The sequence below is a fragment of the Chionomys nivalis genome, chromosome 8, assembly GCF_950005125.1.
Source record: "Chionomys nivalis chromosome 8, mChiNiv1.1, whole genome shotgun sequence".
NCBI classification, from domain to species: Eukaryota; Metazoa; Chordata; class Mammalia; order Rodentia; family Cricetidae; genus Chionomys; species Chionomys nivalis.
Genome location: NC_080093.1, coordinates 78512286 through 78530645, shown reverse-complemented (window position 1 = coordinate 78530645; position 18360 = coordinate 78512286). Strand labels below are relative to the sequence as shown.

At 48.7% G+C, this 18360-nt stretch overlaps 1 protein-coding gene across 3 annotated transcripts in view; it reads right to left on the bottom strand.

The window, feature by feature from the left end:
• The window catches only part of Syt17 (synaptotagmin 17), a 66617-nt gene that overhangs the window by 37578 nt on the left and 10679 nt on the right, over positions 1 to 18360 (bottom strand). For all 3 annotated transcript variants that reach the window (XM_057779880.1, XM_057779882.1, XM_057779881.1), the window contains 2 exons: positions 15835 to 15983; positions 13549 to 14168 (listed from right to left, as the gene is read on the bottom strand). In XM_057779880.1, the coding sequence (XP_057635863.1) occupies positions 13549 to 14168; positions 15835 to 15983 (769 nt within the window). The remainder of the gene's footprint in view (positions 1 to 13548; positions 14169 to 15834; positions 15984 to 18360) is intronic.

Below are 18360 nucleotides of genomic sequence, written 5' to 3'. Positions count from 1 at the left end.
ATACATTTTTGTAATTGTAAGATACATTTTTAAAAATCCCAGCATTTTACACTCTTCATCAATGTGCCCTTTACTCCTCCCGCCTCCGTCAACACACCTGCATGTATTTACACAGCCACCGTAAGGACACAAGCTGATTCTGAAATTTTCTTGTAGTAAACTTTAAATACATATTTTCCATGTAATGACCTAGCTGTACATCAGCCTTCATCTAACAGTGTAGTCTGATGATACCTAGGTTGTATGTGGTATGTGTATGTGTTCATTCACATGTGTATACAGAGTGTGTGCATGCCCGTGCCCGTGCCCGTGTGTGTGTGTGTGTGCGCACGTGTGCATATATGTGTGTAGGCCAAGGGATGACATAGGGAGTCTTCCTCCATCCTTCTTCACATTATTCATTGAGAGATGATCTCTTGATAAAACCCACAGCTCACAGGTACAGCTAGTCTTGCTAGCTGGCTTGCCCTGGGGATCCACTGTCTCGAGTCTGTTGCAATGTAGTTACAGGTGCACTGCCACGCCCACCGGGCATATACATGGGTCCCAGGGATCTAATCATGCTTGTGTGGTGATAAATGTTCCCAGGCCCCCGGCCCCACCCAGTTATTTGTAATGACATCAGTGGAATAGTTAGGATTTATTTTTTAAAGACTGCATCCTCATAAAAACCTGAGGTAGGATAGTTGGCTCAAGAAACAATAAGGTAGTTTTTGACAGTCACTATGAACTGGAGGATTGACTGCCGAAAGGGGTAAGCTAACTTTCTGGCCATCAGCATACAAGATGTGAATCTATGTGTCCGGGAGGGACTAGAGAAGGGTGTTATTGCTTTAGCAAATGGTTGTAACGTCGTGGAGACGTCTAACATACGACTGTTGCATTTCTCCAATTGACTATTGTGATGACTTGGATCTGAAACACCCCCTACAGGCGTGTGTGTCTGAATACTAGTCCAGCTCTCAGGGCTGTTTGGAAAGACTATGGAATCTTTGGGACAAGAGGATTAGCTGGTGGAAGTAATTAAACGGGGTAGGCCTTGAAGGTTTTATCTGCTTCTGGTGCCAGGGACCAAGATGTTCCAGCCACCACACTGTCCCTGCCCTGATAGTCTACACATTTGAACTGTGAGCCAGAAGAAACCTTCTAAGTTTCGAGTTTTTGTCACAGTGACAAGGAAATTAGCGCACAGAACTATCTAGTCAGGTGTCAATTTAATGTGCACTGGTCCCCTCTGTCACACATGTTTGGGGGATATGGTCCAACTTTCAGCGGGTACCCGAAAGCACAGGTAACAGCGAAGCCAATACCCGCCACAATTTCTCTATACATGTTTACCTCAGGAAAGCTAAACTTATAAGTTGGGCACAGTAAGAAACCGACACTATAATTTTCCACTTATAGACTTAGACCATGTTTGGCCCTGGTAAGTGAAACTATAGAAAGCAAACCCATGCATGGAGGAGGAATCCTGTCTTTCCTCTGTTCAGAACCACTGGTTTCTGACTTTCCATTAAGGCCAACGTCTTCTTCATGCCCACAATGCGGGTGACGATACAATGGGCTGGATTTTTCTGCCACCGTCAAGCTTGTCATCATTCTTGCCCAGTGAGGTATTAGTAACTTTATACCCGGCCAAAGCAATTTCAGAGGTTTATTCCAGCTTACAGTTCCAAGGGGACGCAGTCTGCCAGCAGGGAAGGCAAGGCAGCAGGAACATGAAGCTGATGGTCACATTGTAACACCTAAGAAATGGAATAACGCCAGGGGTGGGGCTCCAACTGGGGAAATGGGACAGAGCTCAGCACAGAAGGAGAAGGGTGGACAAGTCACACTGAAGTTGCTTAATAAAGACTCACAGAATCACATTATTTTACATTTACCTAAAATGGCACACAATGCATGTTAGTATGTATGTATGTACAAACATATACATTAAGGCACACATACATATGATATATCACATATATATGTGTGTATAAGTATATTCATATATATGTGTATATATACTTATGGAAGTTAAGACATTTGAGCTGACAAAGTTCCCCATAAGAACCACAGTCTAACAAAATCCCTAGTATGACATAGCAGGGTACAACCTTTCAAAGGTTGCTCACGGTAATCCATGTGACTCCCCCCCAAAAATAGAGATTTTCAATGTAGCCCTTGGTTGCCTCTCAGGGGTTGAAGGTCAGCCCTTACTACTGAAGACAGCACACACTTAGGACATAGGGCTCCAATGACTAGAGCTCGATCAGACCTGAAAGACTTTTCCTATAACCAAGCTTCCAAGGTTCCAGAAAACACTACCCAAACTGCCAGGGGGGGGCAATTAAACAGTCCTACCCGCTGCAGCATCTGTGAACCTCCACAAGTACTAGAGTGGCAAGATATGAATAAAGGTGCAGAGAGTGGCACTCCCATGTCAGTCACCAACAGCTGTGTAACTGGACCCAATGCCCACTCAACAGGAGGGAAATCATCCCAGGTACTGAAAACCTAGCCAGCTTCCTGGGGCTAGTGAGGAAACAGGCCATAGAAAAGAGTCTGCTCATAAAATTTTGCTAGCCCAACATAATTCCTTACTGCGTTCTAAATCTTAGACACACCCACAGAAAATATAGGTATAGTCTGCCTCTAGGCAGACAGTGTAGGTATATCAGTCTGCTGGCAGCTGGAGGCCCTCATAGAAAACCACAACTGGATGCAAGGCAGAGACGAACAAACCATGGGAGCCCACACCAGGGGTTCCATCTATACCACAGCTCCTGAATCTAACGCTCAGGAAACATTGAGCAAGGCGAGGTTTGTAGGAAACATAATATCAGGAAGTCTGCTGTGAGACAGTCTCTCCTCGAAACGGCAGCATAAACAGGACCTGAACAACCGCAATATCAACGGGCCCATTAATGTGGGAGGGGGATAATTTCATCCCACCCTAGACAAAGGACTATTGATTGCTGAGAGAAGGAGAATTAGCTTCTCCCAGGGATGAGGCTTCTTAATGGTTGTCCAATTCGGAGCTATCAGCCTGGAAATCATACACACACCACCAACAAAAATGGACTCAGCAGGTCATACGAGTGTGTGTGTGTGTGTGTGTGTTGGTGCACGCACATGTGAATGTGTCCATGCATGCACATACATTTATCTATTTACATGCGTGTAAGCAATATAACCAAAGAAAAAGAGACTACCGACTTGAGAGGGGTGCATGGGAGCCATTTGAGGGAGGACATCTGAGGGAGGAGGGGCTGGGTGGAGGAAAGACGGAAGTGAGGGCCTACTTGCAGTGATGTGTTTCTTCCAGCAAGGTATCTCCTCCTAAAAGTTCCACAACTTTCCCAAGCAGTACCACTAGTTTTCCCCCAGTGAGCATTCTGGGGACATCGCATACTCAACATATAGCAGATCAAGGAATTTAGTTTGGATTTTCCTGACTGCTGAAGAGAGTATTTGTTCAGGGTTATCAGCTGTTTATACACCAATGTCTGTGAAAATCCTGTCCGATTCATTTTGCCCATTTTTTTCATTTTAGGCATTATTCTTTTCTTACTAACAAAAAGACCTTCAATATTGCAGATATTAATCACTCAACAATTACATGTTGCTGGGGTTATGTTCCCTCCCAGACATATTTGCCATGCTCAATTTCAACTCCAAAGCGTGTAAGAAAGACCTTATTTTTAGACAGTTGTAGCAGGTAGTTAGTCAAGACAAAGCTGCTCTGGAGAAGAGGGACCCTGATCCAATATGACTAATGTCTCTATAAAGGAGAAACAGATTTGAACACAGAGACAACACACACAGATGACGGTAGTCACCTGTAAGACAAAGGATGGACAGAAAACCATGGGAAATTAAGAGAAGCTTGGAGCAGACCTTTCCTGTGTGCCTTCCTGGGGCACATGGCTCAAGCAGTACCTTCCAGAATTATGGGAACAGCTAGCCTCTCTTGTTTGAGCCACCAGAGTGTGGTTCTTAGTTATGTCAGCGCTAGCAAACCAATATGTTTGCACAAACCTATTCCAGCTCACCTTCAGTGTCCATTATGCGAGCTTCCGGTCAGTAACCACCAACCTGACATGGTAAATAGACTCATCTTCTCCCTTTATGGATTGTAATTTATTTTTAGCCATTTAAAAAGATGCTTAGCTGTGACTAAACTATAAGGATGTTCTTTATTTCCTTCTAAGGTGGACTTCCAATCGTAAGATCTTGACTATGTGGGCTTCTTTTGGAGAACAATACAAACAGGTAAGGATCCATTTTCTCTTTCTTTTCTTTCCTCCTCCTCCTTCCTCTCTCTCTCTCTCTCTCTCTCTCTCTCTCTCTCTCTCTCTCTCTCTCTAGATAAGTTTTCATGTAAGCCAGGCTGGCCTCAAACTCAACACACAGCTGAGGATGGCCTTGAACTTCTTATCTCCCTTCTTGCCTCTATCTTATGAGTACTAGAAATACAGGCATGATCCATCACGTCCAGTTACGCAGTGCAGGGGACAGAACCCAAGGCTTCATCCACACTAGGCCACACTTTACCAATGGAGCCACAACTCAGAGCCTTCTCAGGGTTGTGAGTTCATTCAGAGCAGAGCCTCCACCTTCTCAGTGATTCCGGCACAGAGCAGAGCGGCAATAAATGTTGCCCAGTACAATAAATGCTTACTTATATCTTTGTGTGTGTCACCCAGTCTTCCAAGAAAGCTTGGAGGGCAGGCAGGTCTGTATTCTGGTGTCTGAGAGTTTCTGTCTTAGACCGCATGGCTGTCCAGAGACAGCCAACCCCCTTCAGCTCCACTTCATCACAAGAGGGTAAGTTTCATTCTTCACCAACCAGGCAGCCAGTGTCTTATTGTAAGCACTCTGCCCCTACCTGTAACTAGGCTGGCCATACCACCTGGTCCCTGTCTACCCAGTGATCTCAGTGAAGAACCAGGCTAGCCATACCGCCTGGTCCCTGTCTGCCCAGTGATCTCATTGAAGAACCAGGCTAGGTAGACCGCCTGCTCTCTGTCTACCCAGTGATCTCAGTGAAGAACCAATAAGGACAACTCTTTTAGACTGTGCATGGCTGTACCAAACACTGGATATACCCAACTGAAGGAAAGGAAGATTTATTTCAGCTCATGGTTTTAGAGGTTTCTACTCACCTCATGGCAGACAGAAAGCTGAGTGAAAACAGTGCAGGAACGGGAAGATAGGGCCCTTGAGGACATGTGTGTCCCCTCCACCCCCTCCACTCAAGCCAGGATGGCCTCAGGGACCTTTCAGGGAATTGACTGAAAGACGCAAAGGGAGAGGCTGGATCAGGAGCCTTAACCTTTTAAACCATTTCCCCCTTCCGTTTTTGCACAGAAAGCTTTTTTTCTGCCCTGCATTGCACAGCCACTCAGAGAAACGACCACCTGTCAGGCCCACAGAAATGCATAGGAGGTGCTCGTAGTGGTCTGAATGAGACTGGAACCCATATGCTCCTATGTTTGAATGCTTGGCCCCCAGCTGGCGAAACCATTGAGGAAGGATGAGGAGGAGTGGATTTATTGGAGGAGGTGTGTCACTGAGGGTGGGTTTTGAGGTTCCAATAGCCTACATCATTCCAGTTAGTTCTCTCTACCTAACGGTTGTGGATCAGATGCAAACTCCCAACTACGGCTCAGCGCCACACCGCCCTGCTTCCTGCTATGTGGCCATGGACTCAGCCTCTGAAGCTGTGGCAAGCCCCCAATTAAATGCTTTATTTTATGAGCTGCCTTGGTCCCTCTTCACCATAACAGAGAGTAACTAGGATACTGTTCAATAATTATCCATTGTCTCAGTGACCCAGAGATACAGCAGTGACAAAGACCGGCAGGGTCCTGTGATGGTCTTTCTAGTATATAAGCAACTCACATAACCAATGCACTAATTATGCAATGACTTAACTCGTGCTAGAGAGAGTAAGACATGCCATGGGAACTCACCTTCCCAAGCCTCCCCCACCCAAATGATGCTGAGCTAAGAAAGGAAGAGAAAGATGAGTTCAGGGATTGCCATAGTTTACACAAGAAAGTTCTCTGAAGGTCAGGTATCAAAGGCTTGGTCCCCAACTTGGTGTTATTCAGACTAGAGCTTTCAGAGCCCTGGACTATTTGGTGGCCTTTGGATGCCTCGGGGGTTTGTTCTTGAAGGAGAACGCAGGACATTGGTCTCTCTCCTTTTGTTCCCCAGCCACTTTGGGAGCAGTTTTCCCCTTCAGGGACACCCAGTGTGAGGTACCATCTCAGGCCCAAAGCAGTGTCGCTTCAAGTCACTGGATTAGACCAGATCACTGAGGGACCCCAACTCTGACCCACTGCAAATCACAGGGGTGCTACCCTATCAACTTCAGCATCCTGCATCCTAGATCAAATTAGTCATCATCATTACAGCTGCCTCTTCACCCACATCCTCTGCCTCCCTGACTAGCACCCAGCTCAGCAAACCTCTCGTGGGCAAACTTGGTGACATTCTAAACACCCCTCCTTTGAGGTCATTCCCAACTCCTCAAACCCACTAACAGTGAGTTGGAGCCCTCACAGCAACCTCGTATGTCTAAGTCACCAGACCCCTGGCTCCTCTCACTGAGGGGTACTGCTCAGGTCTGAATAGGAACCGATCCCGAGGTCCACAGGCTGCATGCCTGGTCCCCAGCTAGTGGTGATCCTTTCGGAGGCTGCAGACATTTAGGGCAGGGAGTCTCACTGGGGGAGGTGGGTATCTGTGAGTGTGTCCTTGGAGAGTGTGTGTTGTGGCTTTCCTTCCTCTCTCTCTCTAGTTCCTGCCCACCAAGAAGAGAAGACCCACACAGACTGCTGCACCGTGTTTCCCTATCGCAGTGAACAGACACTGGCTGGAGCCCCCGCTACACACTCTGCCACCATGATGCCCTCTGCCGCAACAAACAGGACCAAGCAAACATGGTCTGGGGCCTCTGAACTGAAAGCTAAGATAAATCTTCCTGGTTAAAGCTGCTTCTGCCACAAAACATCAACAACAATCCACAAAGACAACAAAAAGCAAAAGACTCACTTTGTCAAAAAAAAAAAACGATGAGAAAAGTGAGTAATACAGTTAGTTACCTTGTCCCTATTGTTAGTGTGTATATCTCAAGATCAATAGATATCAACTGCAGGACTGTGTCCCGGGGGAGGTTTCATGAGGCCTAGAGGCAGTGTTATTTTGGTTGTTTTGGTTTGGTTTTGATAAGCAGGGAAGGGCCAGAGACTGGCTTCCCACAGAGAGAGGCCAGTATCCTCAATGGACAGGATAGTCTAGCCTGGGAAACCAAGTGCACCATGGTGCAAACCTTGCTCTCCCTCTATCTCATGTTCTGCCCCAGGAGCAAGTAAAAAGGTAAACCAGCCCGGAGACTCCCAGCGTGACATCTTTTAATGACTTCCATCTCCCTCAGGAGAAAGTTGAAATCCACAGCTTAGTCTCTGAGGCCCTTTCCCCTCTGATGTCCGCTGCCTTTAATCTCCTGTTCCATCACAAGAGCAAATCACATGCCGGGCAAGCCAACTATTCTGGAAAATCCACAGCGAGGTGGTGTTCACTCACATGTTCTTAGCCTGTTAGGGAGAAAGCTGGCGGCTGCTGCAGAGAATGTGTGGAACCTGGCTCCCGTGCAGCCCTGGGCATGGGGTTGTGAACAGGCCTCTCAGAAGGCCACTTCAGGGAAATGCCGGCGTGGGGAGCAGGTTAGGACTCTGAGTTCTGTCACTTTCAGTCTAGACGTCAAGCCCCCAGTCTCCCCTCCATCCCCAAGACCCACTTGGCTGTGACACATGAGAAGCCTGCTGCCTTCAGTGCCCAACTGAGCCACCGTCACAGCAGGCAATGTACCCTGGGAACGGCACAGATGTGTTCCCATCCAGCTCTCAGGGGACCTTTTGGGTGAAGGAGGTGATGAGGATGGTCATGGCCATGATTGTAGGTTTCGGATCCAAGTCTAACATCACCCAGTAATTAGGTGACAGAGCCCGGATGTAAATAAGAAATTCACATTTGGTATCCGGACCCAGGTCCTGGCACAGAGCTTCTGGGGTATCTGGAACCCTTTCAGCAGGGAGAGTATCTTTTGCATACCAACGAGGTTCTTTGATCACTGGGGACCTTCAGGTAACTTAAGGGTGGGACTGGCTACCAGAAAGACCATGAGGAGAGAGCTCTGACCTCCAGGGAGGGGTGGCTGAGTGGAGGCTTAGCTCAGCCGCCAGCTGACAGTAGTTCAATTCATCACACTTGTACCACGGCACCACCACCAAAACTCACAAGCGTCAGGGTTTGGAAAACTTTTAAGCTTGGTGATTGCAGCCGGGTGTTAGTAGTGTGTGCCTGCAGAGGGGTGGAGACGTCACACGTGCCTCCCTCAGGCCTTTCATGAGACATCCCTTCTGCTCTGGCTCCCAGGTCAGATTCTTCACAACGAACTCCCCTAGTCAAGATGCTCTCTGTCCTGGTACCAAGCCACGGACTGAACCTTGCAAAAATGTGGGCTAAAACAAGAAGAAAAGGGCTTTGCCTGGCTCCGTATGCCTTTCTACAAATGACTAAACCTGAGCATTGGGTCCTGGGACTTTCGCTTTAGCAGTCTGGTCAGCCAGAGTGGTGAGCTGGGACGTATGACCGCATGCACTGACTTAGGGAGGGTAGAGTCCGAATTGGCTCAAAACATAAGACAGCTGGTGTTCAGAGAAACGGAGACGTGGTTGTTTGAGGGCAAACGTCCACATTCGGTGGCAGCATTGCGAGTCAAGCAGCTCACAGTGAATGCTCCTGAGATTGAAATAGAGGCTGAGTGACGGCACGTAACCCTCCTGAGCACCTCTAGCAGGCGGCAGAGTTAGAACTTGAACCAGGGTCTGTGTGAGTGCAGGGCCCAATGCTCTTACCCACCACTATACTGTATCATCGGGAGGTGTAAAGAAGATTAGCCTAGTAGCAAGACATGCATGGGAGTCAGGCAACCTAACTGTAGTCTCCGTTCTGCCATGAAAATCTGTGTGGCCTTAGACTGGTCACTCGACCTTCCTGTGATGCAGTCTTCTCGCGTACGCGATAGGGAGGTCCATCCGCTTTGTTCCTGGCTCCTCCTTTATTACATGCTATAACTAGGGGTCAAATCTCATGCTGGGGTCAGTGAGGTGATTCAGCAGGGGTCCTCATTGGGTTTTTGTCAACTTTGGACACAAGTTAGAGCTGTGTCAAGAGTAACTCAGTTGAGTAACTCAAGGACGAGTAACCTTGATTGAGAAAATGTCTCCATCAGATTCCTGAAGGCAGGTCTGTGGGGCATTTTCTTGATTGCCAATTGATTGAGGAAGGCCCAGCCCACTGTGGATGGGGCTACACCTGGGCAGAAGGTCCTGAGTTGTATAAGAAAGCAGGCTCAGGATGTGGGGGGCACACACCTTTAACCCCATCACTCAGGAGGCAGAGACAGGCGGATCTCTGTGAGTCTGAGGCCAGTCTGGTCTACAGAGTGAGTTCCAGAACAGCCAAATATACAGAGAAACCCTATCTCTAAAAACAAACAAAAAAATAATAATAATAAAAATAAAAAAAGGCCAAGCTGGACAATCCGTAGTAAGCAACACTCTTCCGTGACTTCTGCCTTCATGCCTGCCTCCATGACCCCTCTCCATGGACTGCATCCTATGTATAAGTCAAATAAACCCTTTCCTGCCCAAGTAGGCTTTAGTCATGGCGTTTGTCACAACAACAGAAGGCAAACTAGAACCACAGGTAAAGGAGCTTGCTGAGGAGGCTCAGGGCTCCAGTTCGTATCCTGGACCCCACACAGCTCCCACGAGTCGTCCTCTGACCTCCACAAGCACACCATAGTATATACACACTAAGTAAATAAATAATGTAATTAGAAATTTTAATAAGCTCTCAAGTGTGAAATTGATTTTTACCGAGGGAGGAGGGGCGCACGGAAACTTCTAGTTCCCGTTGCTCTGCCGAGCTCTGAATTGGTCCCCAGCAGCATCATGGGGCTGCCTATCAGAAGCCGAGCCTGAAACGGTTTTAACACACACAGGGGCCAGGGTTCTAAAGGTCACGGCTGACAGCAACTCAGGGCAAGTTGAAAACATTGCCATTTGCCTGGCTGAGGGCTGGACGGTGACAGTAGCAGTTGGTGAGGAATCTCAAAATACAGAAGGCAGTTAGGAGTCTCTGTTTACCAGGCTGTTTTTAGCCATCCAGAAGGCAGGCTGGGGGCGTCTATAACTCCAGGCAGTTTCCAGTACTGGGTCCAATCAGCACAGAGCGCCAAGCATCTCCAATTATTTTTGCCTTGAGAACAAGCCCTGGTGACACCACTCTATCTGCTGCCATCACAGTGGACATATGTCACCAGACATTTGCCCGGATCTATAGGATGTGCGCGTTAACAGCGTACCCCAAACTGCAATAATGATGTGTTAACGTGGGTTTGTCTCTGGTACCAAACACACTGCGTGGCGAGGGATGCCGGTAATGGGGAGACTGCGTGGGTGGGGGTGAAGAGGAATGATAGGAAACCTATAAATCTCCCTCTTGATTTTCCTGTGAGCCCCAAACAGTACTCTGTGTGTGTGTGTGTGTGTGTGTGTGTGTGTGTGTGTGTGGTATGGAGTCGTATATGTGTATGTGTTCCTTTGTGTGTGCATGCATGCATTGTGTGCATGTGGGGGGAGGAAGGGTCAAATGTCAATGTCCAGTATCTTCCTCAATAATCCTCCACCTTATTTTTGGAGGCAAGGGCTCACTGAACCTAGAACTCACCAATCCAGCTAGACTGGCTGGCTGTCCAGCGAGCTCCAGGGATCCTTCTGCCCCTGCCCTGCAACACTGGCATCACAGATGCCTGCCTTGAACCTGGGTTTTTAAATGAGCACTGAATGCGGCTCCTGATGCTTGCACAAGAAGCACATTATTAGCTGAGCTACCTCCCAAGCCACCCCTCAAAATCAAAGATAACTGTAGGCAGACATGACGATGCGTGCCTGTAATCCTAGCACTCAGAAGACCGAAGCGGGCAGACTGCGAGAAGGCACGCTTGAGGAAGAACGGCTAAGAGTAAAGCCCTCTGCATCTGGGTTCAAATTCTTTGAATGCCAAGCGTTGTCAACTATTGTAGAAGGCACAAGAAGTACCCAACCTGATGGCACTGCAAGAGGGAAGAGCTGCCCGGGGAAGGGTCTTTGGATGACGCTGGGATGGCAACAATCTAGGTGCCTTGCCTGCTCTCTTCTTCTCTTCCCTGCTTCAGCATGAAGGCCTGTGTCCAGATGCCACTCCCACCACGGGTGTCAGAGGCTTCTTGCCTGCTAGGACCACGGGACAAAATTGCCAGGGAATTAAGCTCCCAGGTCCCAGTTGCCTTCACTCAAAAGTTCTGGGGATGAATAACACTGGGCTCCTGCGTGTGCCTTGCAGGTTTAAGAACTGGACAACGCCTGCTGTGTTGACCTCTTGTCCATCACACAGCCTTACGGACTTTCCAAATCCCTCCTGGTGTTCCCTGATATAGGACCAGCCTTGTCTCAGGACCTTCCTCATGGGGAATCCATACGACGAAAGGGGTAGACCTTCATCTTGAAAGACAAACACACACACACAATAGGACAGTCTTGCCCCTGTGCTGGAACCTGTGTACTACTGGGATATGACGTAGTTCAGAAGAGGGTACGCTCAGCATGCACAATGTTCTGGCTTTAATCCCCAGCACATAACTCACCATAAACCAACCAGCCTGCCTCCCAAAGGCATCCCTGGGTCACTGAATTCTTGATCAAATCTGCATAGCTTTGAGATGCCCCAGCTTGTCAATTTACAACTGCTCTGTCTCGTCTCCTTGAGCTGGGCCATCCTCACCTGTGCAGTGTGAGGTACGTCTCTTCCTGCCTGGGCCTTCCCCTTCCTGGCTGTCCAGCTCTCTGTGTCCCAGGGGATGCACTCGAGAGTACTTAACAGCCTCTTGGGAGTCCCAGCCCAGCCTGTGGCCTCAGAATGGGGTCCCCAGCAGCTAATCATATCCCCCTCAGGTTGGACATGAGGCAGGAATTTGGTCACCACAGTGGGCCTGAGAAACATCCACACATCATCGGTTCCATTTCCCCTATTTTTGTTTCTGGGTTTTTTTTTCCAAATCACTTTCTGAAAGTCAAAATGATTGATATCTTTATACCCTGGGTAATCACTCTCCTGAGGAAACTGTTCAGCATTGGTGGCAAAGCATCTCTAGGGTGGCGGGGCCACGACTCTGTATATACGGTACGATTTTACAGAACTGGGGCTGAAGGGCCTCAGGAATCCTTGCTTCATAAGCATGAGGGTCTGAGCTTGGACCCCAGAACCCACTAAAAACACAAGCGTAGATATGCATACTTGTAACCTCTGTGTTGTGGGGAAAGGGACAGGAGGATCACTGGGGCAATAAGGTAGAGAGTGACAGAGCAGGACACGTGACACCTCTCCTGGTCTCCACACACAAATGCACATTCATATACCTTACACACTCCACACATACACATCCCCATACACAAATCAAAGAGTGAAAAGATTTCATAGAACTTCACATGCACACATATACACTCTTTCTCACACACATACACGTGCATGCCCATGCACACACACATTCATATTCACACACACTTACACATGTATGCCCAAGCACACACATACATGCACATGCATGTACGTACATACATGTGTACATACTCTCTCACACACACAGATGTCTACATGCATGCTTATGCATACACATACACACTTACCCATGAATGTATATGCACACACATACACACTCATATGTGCATGCCCATGCACACACTTATACACGTACACACATATTCTCTCTTACACACACAAACTCATACATGCAGCCCCTTGAATACACACACATACTCACACATGTATATGCATGCCCCCACATACACACACATTCATACATACATCATGCACATGTATGTCCATGCCCTTGCATGCCCATGCATACACACACACATTAGCCCTTACATGCATATGCACACACATTCACACATGCATGCCCATGCATGTATACACACGCGTATACACTCATACATGCACACACATAGTGGGGGACACATATAAAAACCCCTGGAATCTGAACTTGGTCTACTCTAGTTTACGGTGTTTGGTGGTTAATCCTACATTCTCTGGGCTGTAAGACACTGTTCTGGGGACAATGGAGAAGAGAATTGGAACTCTATGCTGTATTTGAAACTTCATATGAGTATATCATTTCAAAATAAAAACAACTTAAATACAAAATAAGTTTTTTTGTCTTTGGCTTTTTGGCACAAGATCTCAAATAATCCAGGCTATCTTCAAATTCATTACATGGCCAAGGGTAACCTTGAACTTCTGATCCTAATGACACATCCCAAGTGCTGGGATTATGGGAATATATCACCAAACCCAGGTTCAAAAGAAAAAATTAAATAGTAAAATAAGTTAAAACAACAATCTTAAGAAGAAGAATTCCCAGGAGGCGACGCAGCAAAACTCAAGCCTTACCTGCGAGCTGGGGATCAGAGCCTTCCACCAGTGGCCACCCTTCACCAAGTCCACCTCACACAAGGGCACCGCCACTTTGCCAATCACACAGTGGCGGGAGAATTTGTCAAAGTCCACCACAGTGAGCAGCAGGGTCCTCCTCTGGGCTTCTAGGAAAGGAATCTCGAAGGTGTAGCGTTCCTCAAACACAGGCTTCTGCGTCTTGCGCTTGACGCCTGTCTGCTTGGAGTTCTTCTGGTCGGGCAGGAGACAGATCTTGACGTAGGGGTTGGAATGGGCCATGTCCTGGCGAGAGCCATCGTGGGAGATGGGGGGCGGCAGGTCCCGGGCCTCGATCACCCGCACTGTGAGGTGGTTGTGCAGCAGGTCGTATTGCGTGCTGAAGTGTAGCATGCCCAGCTGGTACTTGGACATGATCTCCTCATCAGTCAGAGAGTCCACATCATCAAGGTTTGAATCGAGGGAGTAAAGTCGGGGCTCAAACTTCCTGAAGTAGTCATCAGGGGTGTAGGCCCGGCGCAGCACCGATGGCTGGATGGGCTCCTTCTTGGCACTGAGAACCCCGAACTCAATAGGTTTGATGTCAATGAGTGGGGAGCTGGGGCGCCGGGAATCCAGACCTAAACAGCCACCAAGAACAATGATCACCACCACTGGTCACCCGGTGACATCAGCAAAGGTCCCCAGATGCCCACGTGGGCCTCTCTGCTTCAGTGGGCTCTTCTGTGCACACTGGAAATGCAGGCATTCCATGAGCTCTGGAATCTGTTTCAGGACCCCTGACACACCCAAGCCCTCAGATGCTCAGAGCCTTTACTGGAAACATAGGGGCTGACAAGATGGTTCGCCAGGTAAAGGCACTTGCTATGAAGCCTGGGGGCCTGAGTTCAATCCCACATGGTAGAAAGAGAGAACCAACTTCCAAAACTTGTTGTCTGACCTCCGCATATGCACCATGCACGTTCACACACACACACACACACACACACACACACACACACTTAAATAAGTAAAAGAATATATAACCTATGCACAGTCATCCATATATGTTCATGCATGTCCAACCTGAAGCCCACAGACAACATGTACCCCAGGTTAACTGTGAATGAAGCTCGTACACTTGTAGATGATATTATATCTCAGTGCCGAAAGGCTGGATACCCCTGCACTGTCTCCAAATAGGCTAAATTGCTGAGTGCAATCCAAATGCCATGAAATGAAACTTCCTACGGTCTTCCTTTTCCTGCAGTATGATGGATTTAGTCCAGGGCTTCACACATCAGTGGCTCTACCACTGAGCTGTAGACCTGGCCTCTTTCCTTTTTACTTTGAGATAGGGCATCACCAAGTTCCACAGACTAGCATTGGACTCGTAGTCCCCCTGCCCCAGCCTCTTGAGTAGCTAGCATTATAGGTCTGCACCATCAAGGTTGGCTATTCTGCCATATTGCCTAGGAAATAAAAAGCATGAGAAGAAAGTCTGTGTTAAGTATAGACACACAACACACACACACACACACTCACAATCTTTTTTCTTGGCTCTTTGAGACAGGGTTTTGCTAAGCAGTCCCCAATGGCCTGGAATTCACTTTGTAGCATGGGCTGGCCTTGAATTTATGATTCTTCTACCTTGGGCTCCAAGGGCTGGGACTGGGTGAGCCCGAGGGTGCAGAATGTGTGCACACGGAGAGATAACTGTGGTCTTATTTATTGTGAGAGGTGGTTGCCCAGTGGTAGCCTGGAGCATCCCACCATAATCATCAGAGCAGCTCGGTGCCCGGTGGCGCTCTAAATGCATGCCATGCCCTGAGTCATCCACTTTTCACCATCCCAGGGATATTAGAGGAGACCTAGACGGTGAGCTCTCTCCAGAGCCCTGCACTTGCGAGAGCGAGAAGCAGGAGGGAAGAGGGAAGGTGACCCCAGGGGCCAGCGTGTCTGGGGGAAAGCCCGGCTAGCCTATGAACAGAGGGAGATCATGAGGTCTGAGGGTGCAAGAGCCCTCCTTGGTCTTCCCGTCTCGAGCCCTTGCATTTGTCACCCTGCTTCCAGGACCCTAAGTGTAAGCCCTGCTGTTGTTTTGAGACAGGGTCTTAATTCTATAGCTCAGGCTAGCTTGGAACTCACTCTACTCCAGGCTGTCCTGGATCCCCTGTCTCTGACTCTGAGTGCTGGGATTTCTGGCACGAGCCACCAAGCTCAGGTAGCTCTTTCCCTATACTAAGAGAATGGGCCCCCTCCCCCCCCCCCCCCGCTGCCCAACCCTAACTGTCTCCAGGCACTTACTGGAGATTCTCCGAGTCAGGCTGTAGGTGGACTTTGATGTGTCTGAGGACGAGCGTCTCCCATCAGGGGAGTTGGTCCTTGGGGTCAATGGGACATCACTGGCTGTGTGGACGGAGTCGCCATCCTTGTCATTGCTCCGACTGGCTATCCTAGAGGAAGAAAAAGGTTTCAGTGGCCACTGAGGCAACCCCCAGCAGAGTCCCACGTGGGCCTCCAGCTGCTTGTCCACAGTTCAACCGCTATAGGCACTTTTCCCAGAGCAGGGCAAGAGCTCCATGGCTGAATAAAGGAACTCCTATCTCAGAGCATGCATGGTAATGATACAGCCTCTGACCCACACTGCATCACTCAGAATGATGTATATAGTCTTGCTTTTCACATAAACTGTGAAATAATTCAAAGGTATCATCCCTGATTTAGAAAATGGCTTCAAGTTGGAGGGCAGCAAACCTACACTATGGCCACATGGGGGCGCCACTGTGGCAGAATGTAGCTGGAGACCTGTCAATCTTGGGTCTGGAAGGAACCATGTGGTTGTTTAGATTCATCTGAACTCGTGAAAGTGCCCTTCTGTTTCAATAGTCTCCACGCTTCTGATTTAACACCCTTGAAATAAGTTCTCACAGCCATGCAGTGATGGCGCACGCCTTTAATCCCAGCACTCAGAGGCAGGCGGATCTCTGTGAGTTTGAGGCCATCCTGGTCTACAAGATCTAGTTCCAAGACAGGCTCCAAAGCTACAGAGAAACCCTGTCTCAAAAAAGCAAAAATAAGAATAACAAAAAGTATATTAAAAAATACGTCATCGCAATGCTGCTCTAGGATGGAGCGATGGGCGCATGGACTACAGCGGTCCTGTGAGTCGGTGACTTGAGAACAGAAGTTGGAGGTGGGGAAGCGGTTATGGATTAGCAGCAGCGATGACTCAACAGGATGCTAATGAAGATGGGAAATGCTAAGAAACTGGGGGAGGCATGGGCAAGACTCGGGACAGATGGCAAAGGAGATGAGAGATGATGAATGAGATGATAGATGATAGGTAGGCAGGTAGATGGATGGAGAGGCAGACAGATGCGTTTAGTTGGAACCCTAGCTAGGTGACCCTAGGTGATTCCCTTCTACTCCCTGTTCCTCCATTTCCCCATCTGTAAAATGGGAATAACCACAAGACCACCTCCTCTGGCTGCTAAATTCTCAGAACGAGTCAACAAGCACCAATTGTTACAGTAGTGACATAGCTGGGTACTTGGTGTGTTTTAGCTGGTATTACAATGGGGTGGCTCTAAGATCCTCCCAAGTTGGGTCTGGTGTGCACCTGTAGTTCCAGCACTTAGAAGGCCAAGGCAAATAATCCTGGGTTTGAGGTCAGGCTGCCAAGAAAGACCTTGTCTCAAACAAGTAAACATCACCATTACCCCAGTTGGGCATGGGCGCTGGGGCAGGGACAGACAGAGCGGGGAGCCCGCAAAGAGATGTAGGAGCCAGCGAGACCGCGCTTAGGGGAACATTGAACACAGTGCGCCATGAGCCATAATGGTCCCATCCCATCAACTTGACATTTAAGCCTACAAGGAAACAAACATGTCTTGAAACAACAACAACATTGAAAAATACAAGCTTTGAATTCTAGAGGGTTTTCAGAGACACTTGATGCGTGAGATGAGGCTGACTTAGCCACAAAGGAATGAAGGCAAGGCCAGGGCAAGACAGGACAGAAAGGGGGAGTGGACGCCTGCTGGCTGTGTGTGGACACAGATGAAACGTATGGGCAGGCACATGGGGACAGGGGGCAGGATCGACTGGGGCAAACACTCCCTTAAAGCAGAGCTGAGGTTTCTGGGTGGAGACTCCGGCCCTGCTTCCCAGCTGCCAGGCTTCACTATGACAGCCACCTCCTCCCGTAAGAACCACACACCTTCAGTGGTCAGCTTTAATGTCACCACTCTCTGGAGCCACTCAAACGCAAGTGTCTGAGTACAGGGCTGCCTCACCTCCCTGTCCTCTCAGACACCCTGGGCCTCCCTGTCCCCTCTGCCTAAGACGCTCCTCCAGGCTTTTCTTGCCCAGTTGTTTGTTCTTTTACCCATTCAAGTTTTTGGTTCAGTGGTCCTTCCTCCAAGGACTGTAATCCTGTCCCTGTGATCTCTCCCATCCATCCCTCTGCTGCACGCTCGTCTTCAGGGCGGACCCACTGGGGTCTTTTACACCCCAGAATCAACTGGGGTGCACACTGGGTGTTTTCACGGCACTCCTGAGCTCACTGACCAAAGGGAGCAGAGAGTGAAGAGTGGCACCCACACTGCCCATGAACACTATCTTAGGTCATCTGAGCAATCCTGCAGCCAGCTGCTAGGGACCCCCTCCCTCCCTTACTGATGGGAAGTGCAAGCTTGCGATGGGAACTGATTTGCCTGTTGAACTGTGGCGCCCCAGGGGATCCCAGCTATGCTCTGGTCCAGACACCCACTCCCTGCCACATCTGGGTATACCCTGTATAACCCATGAGAGCCATACATAAAGCAGGTA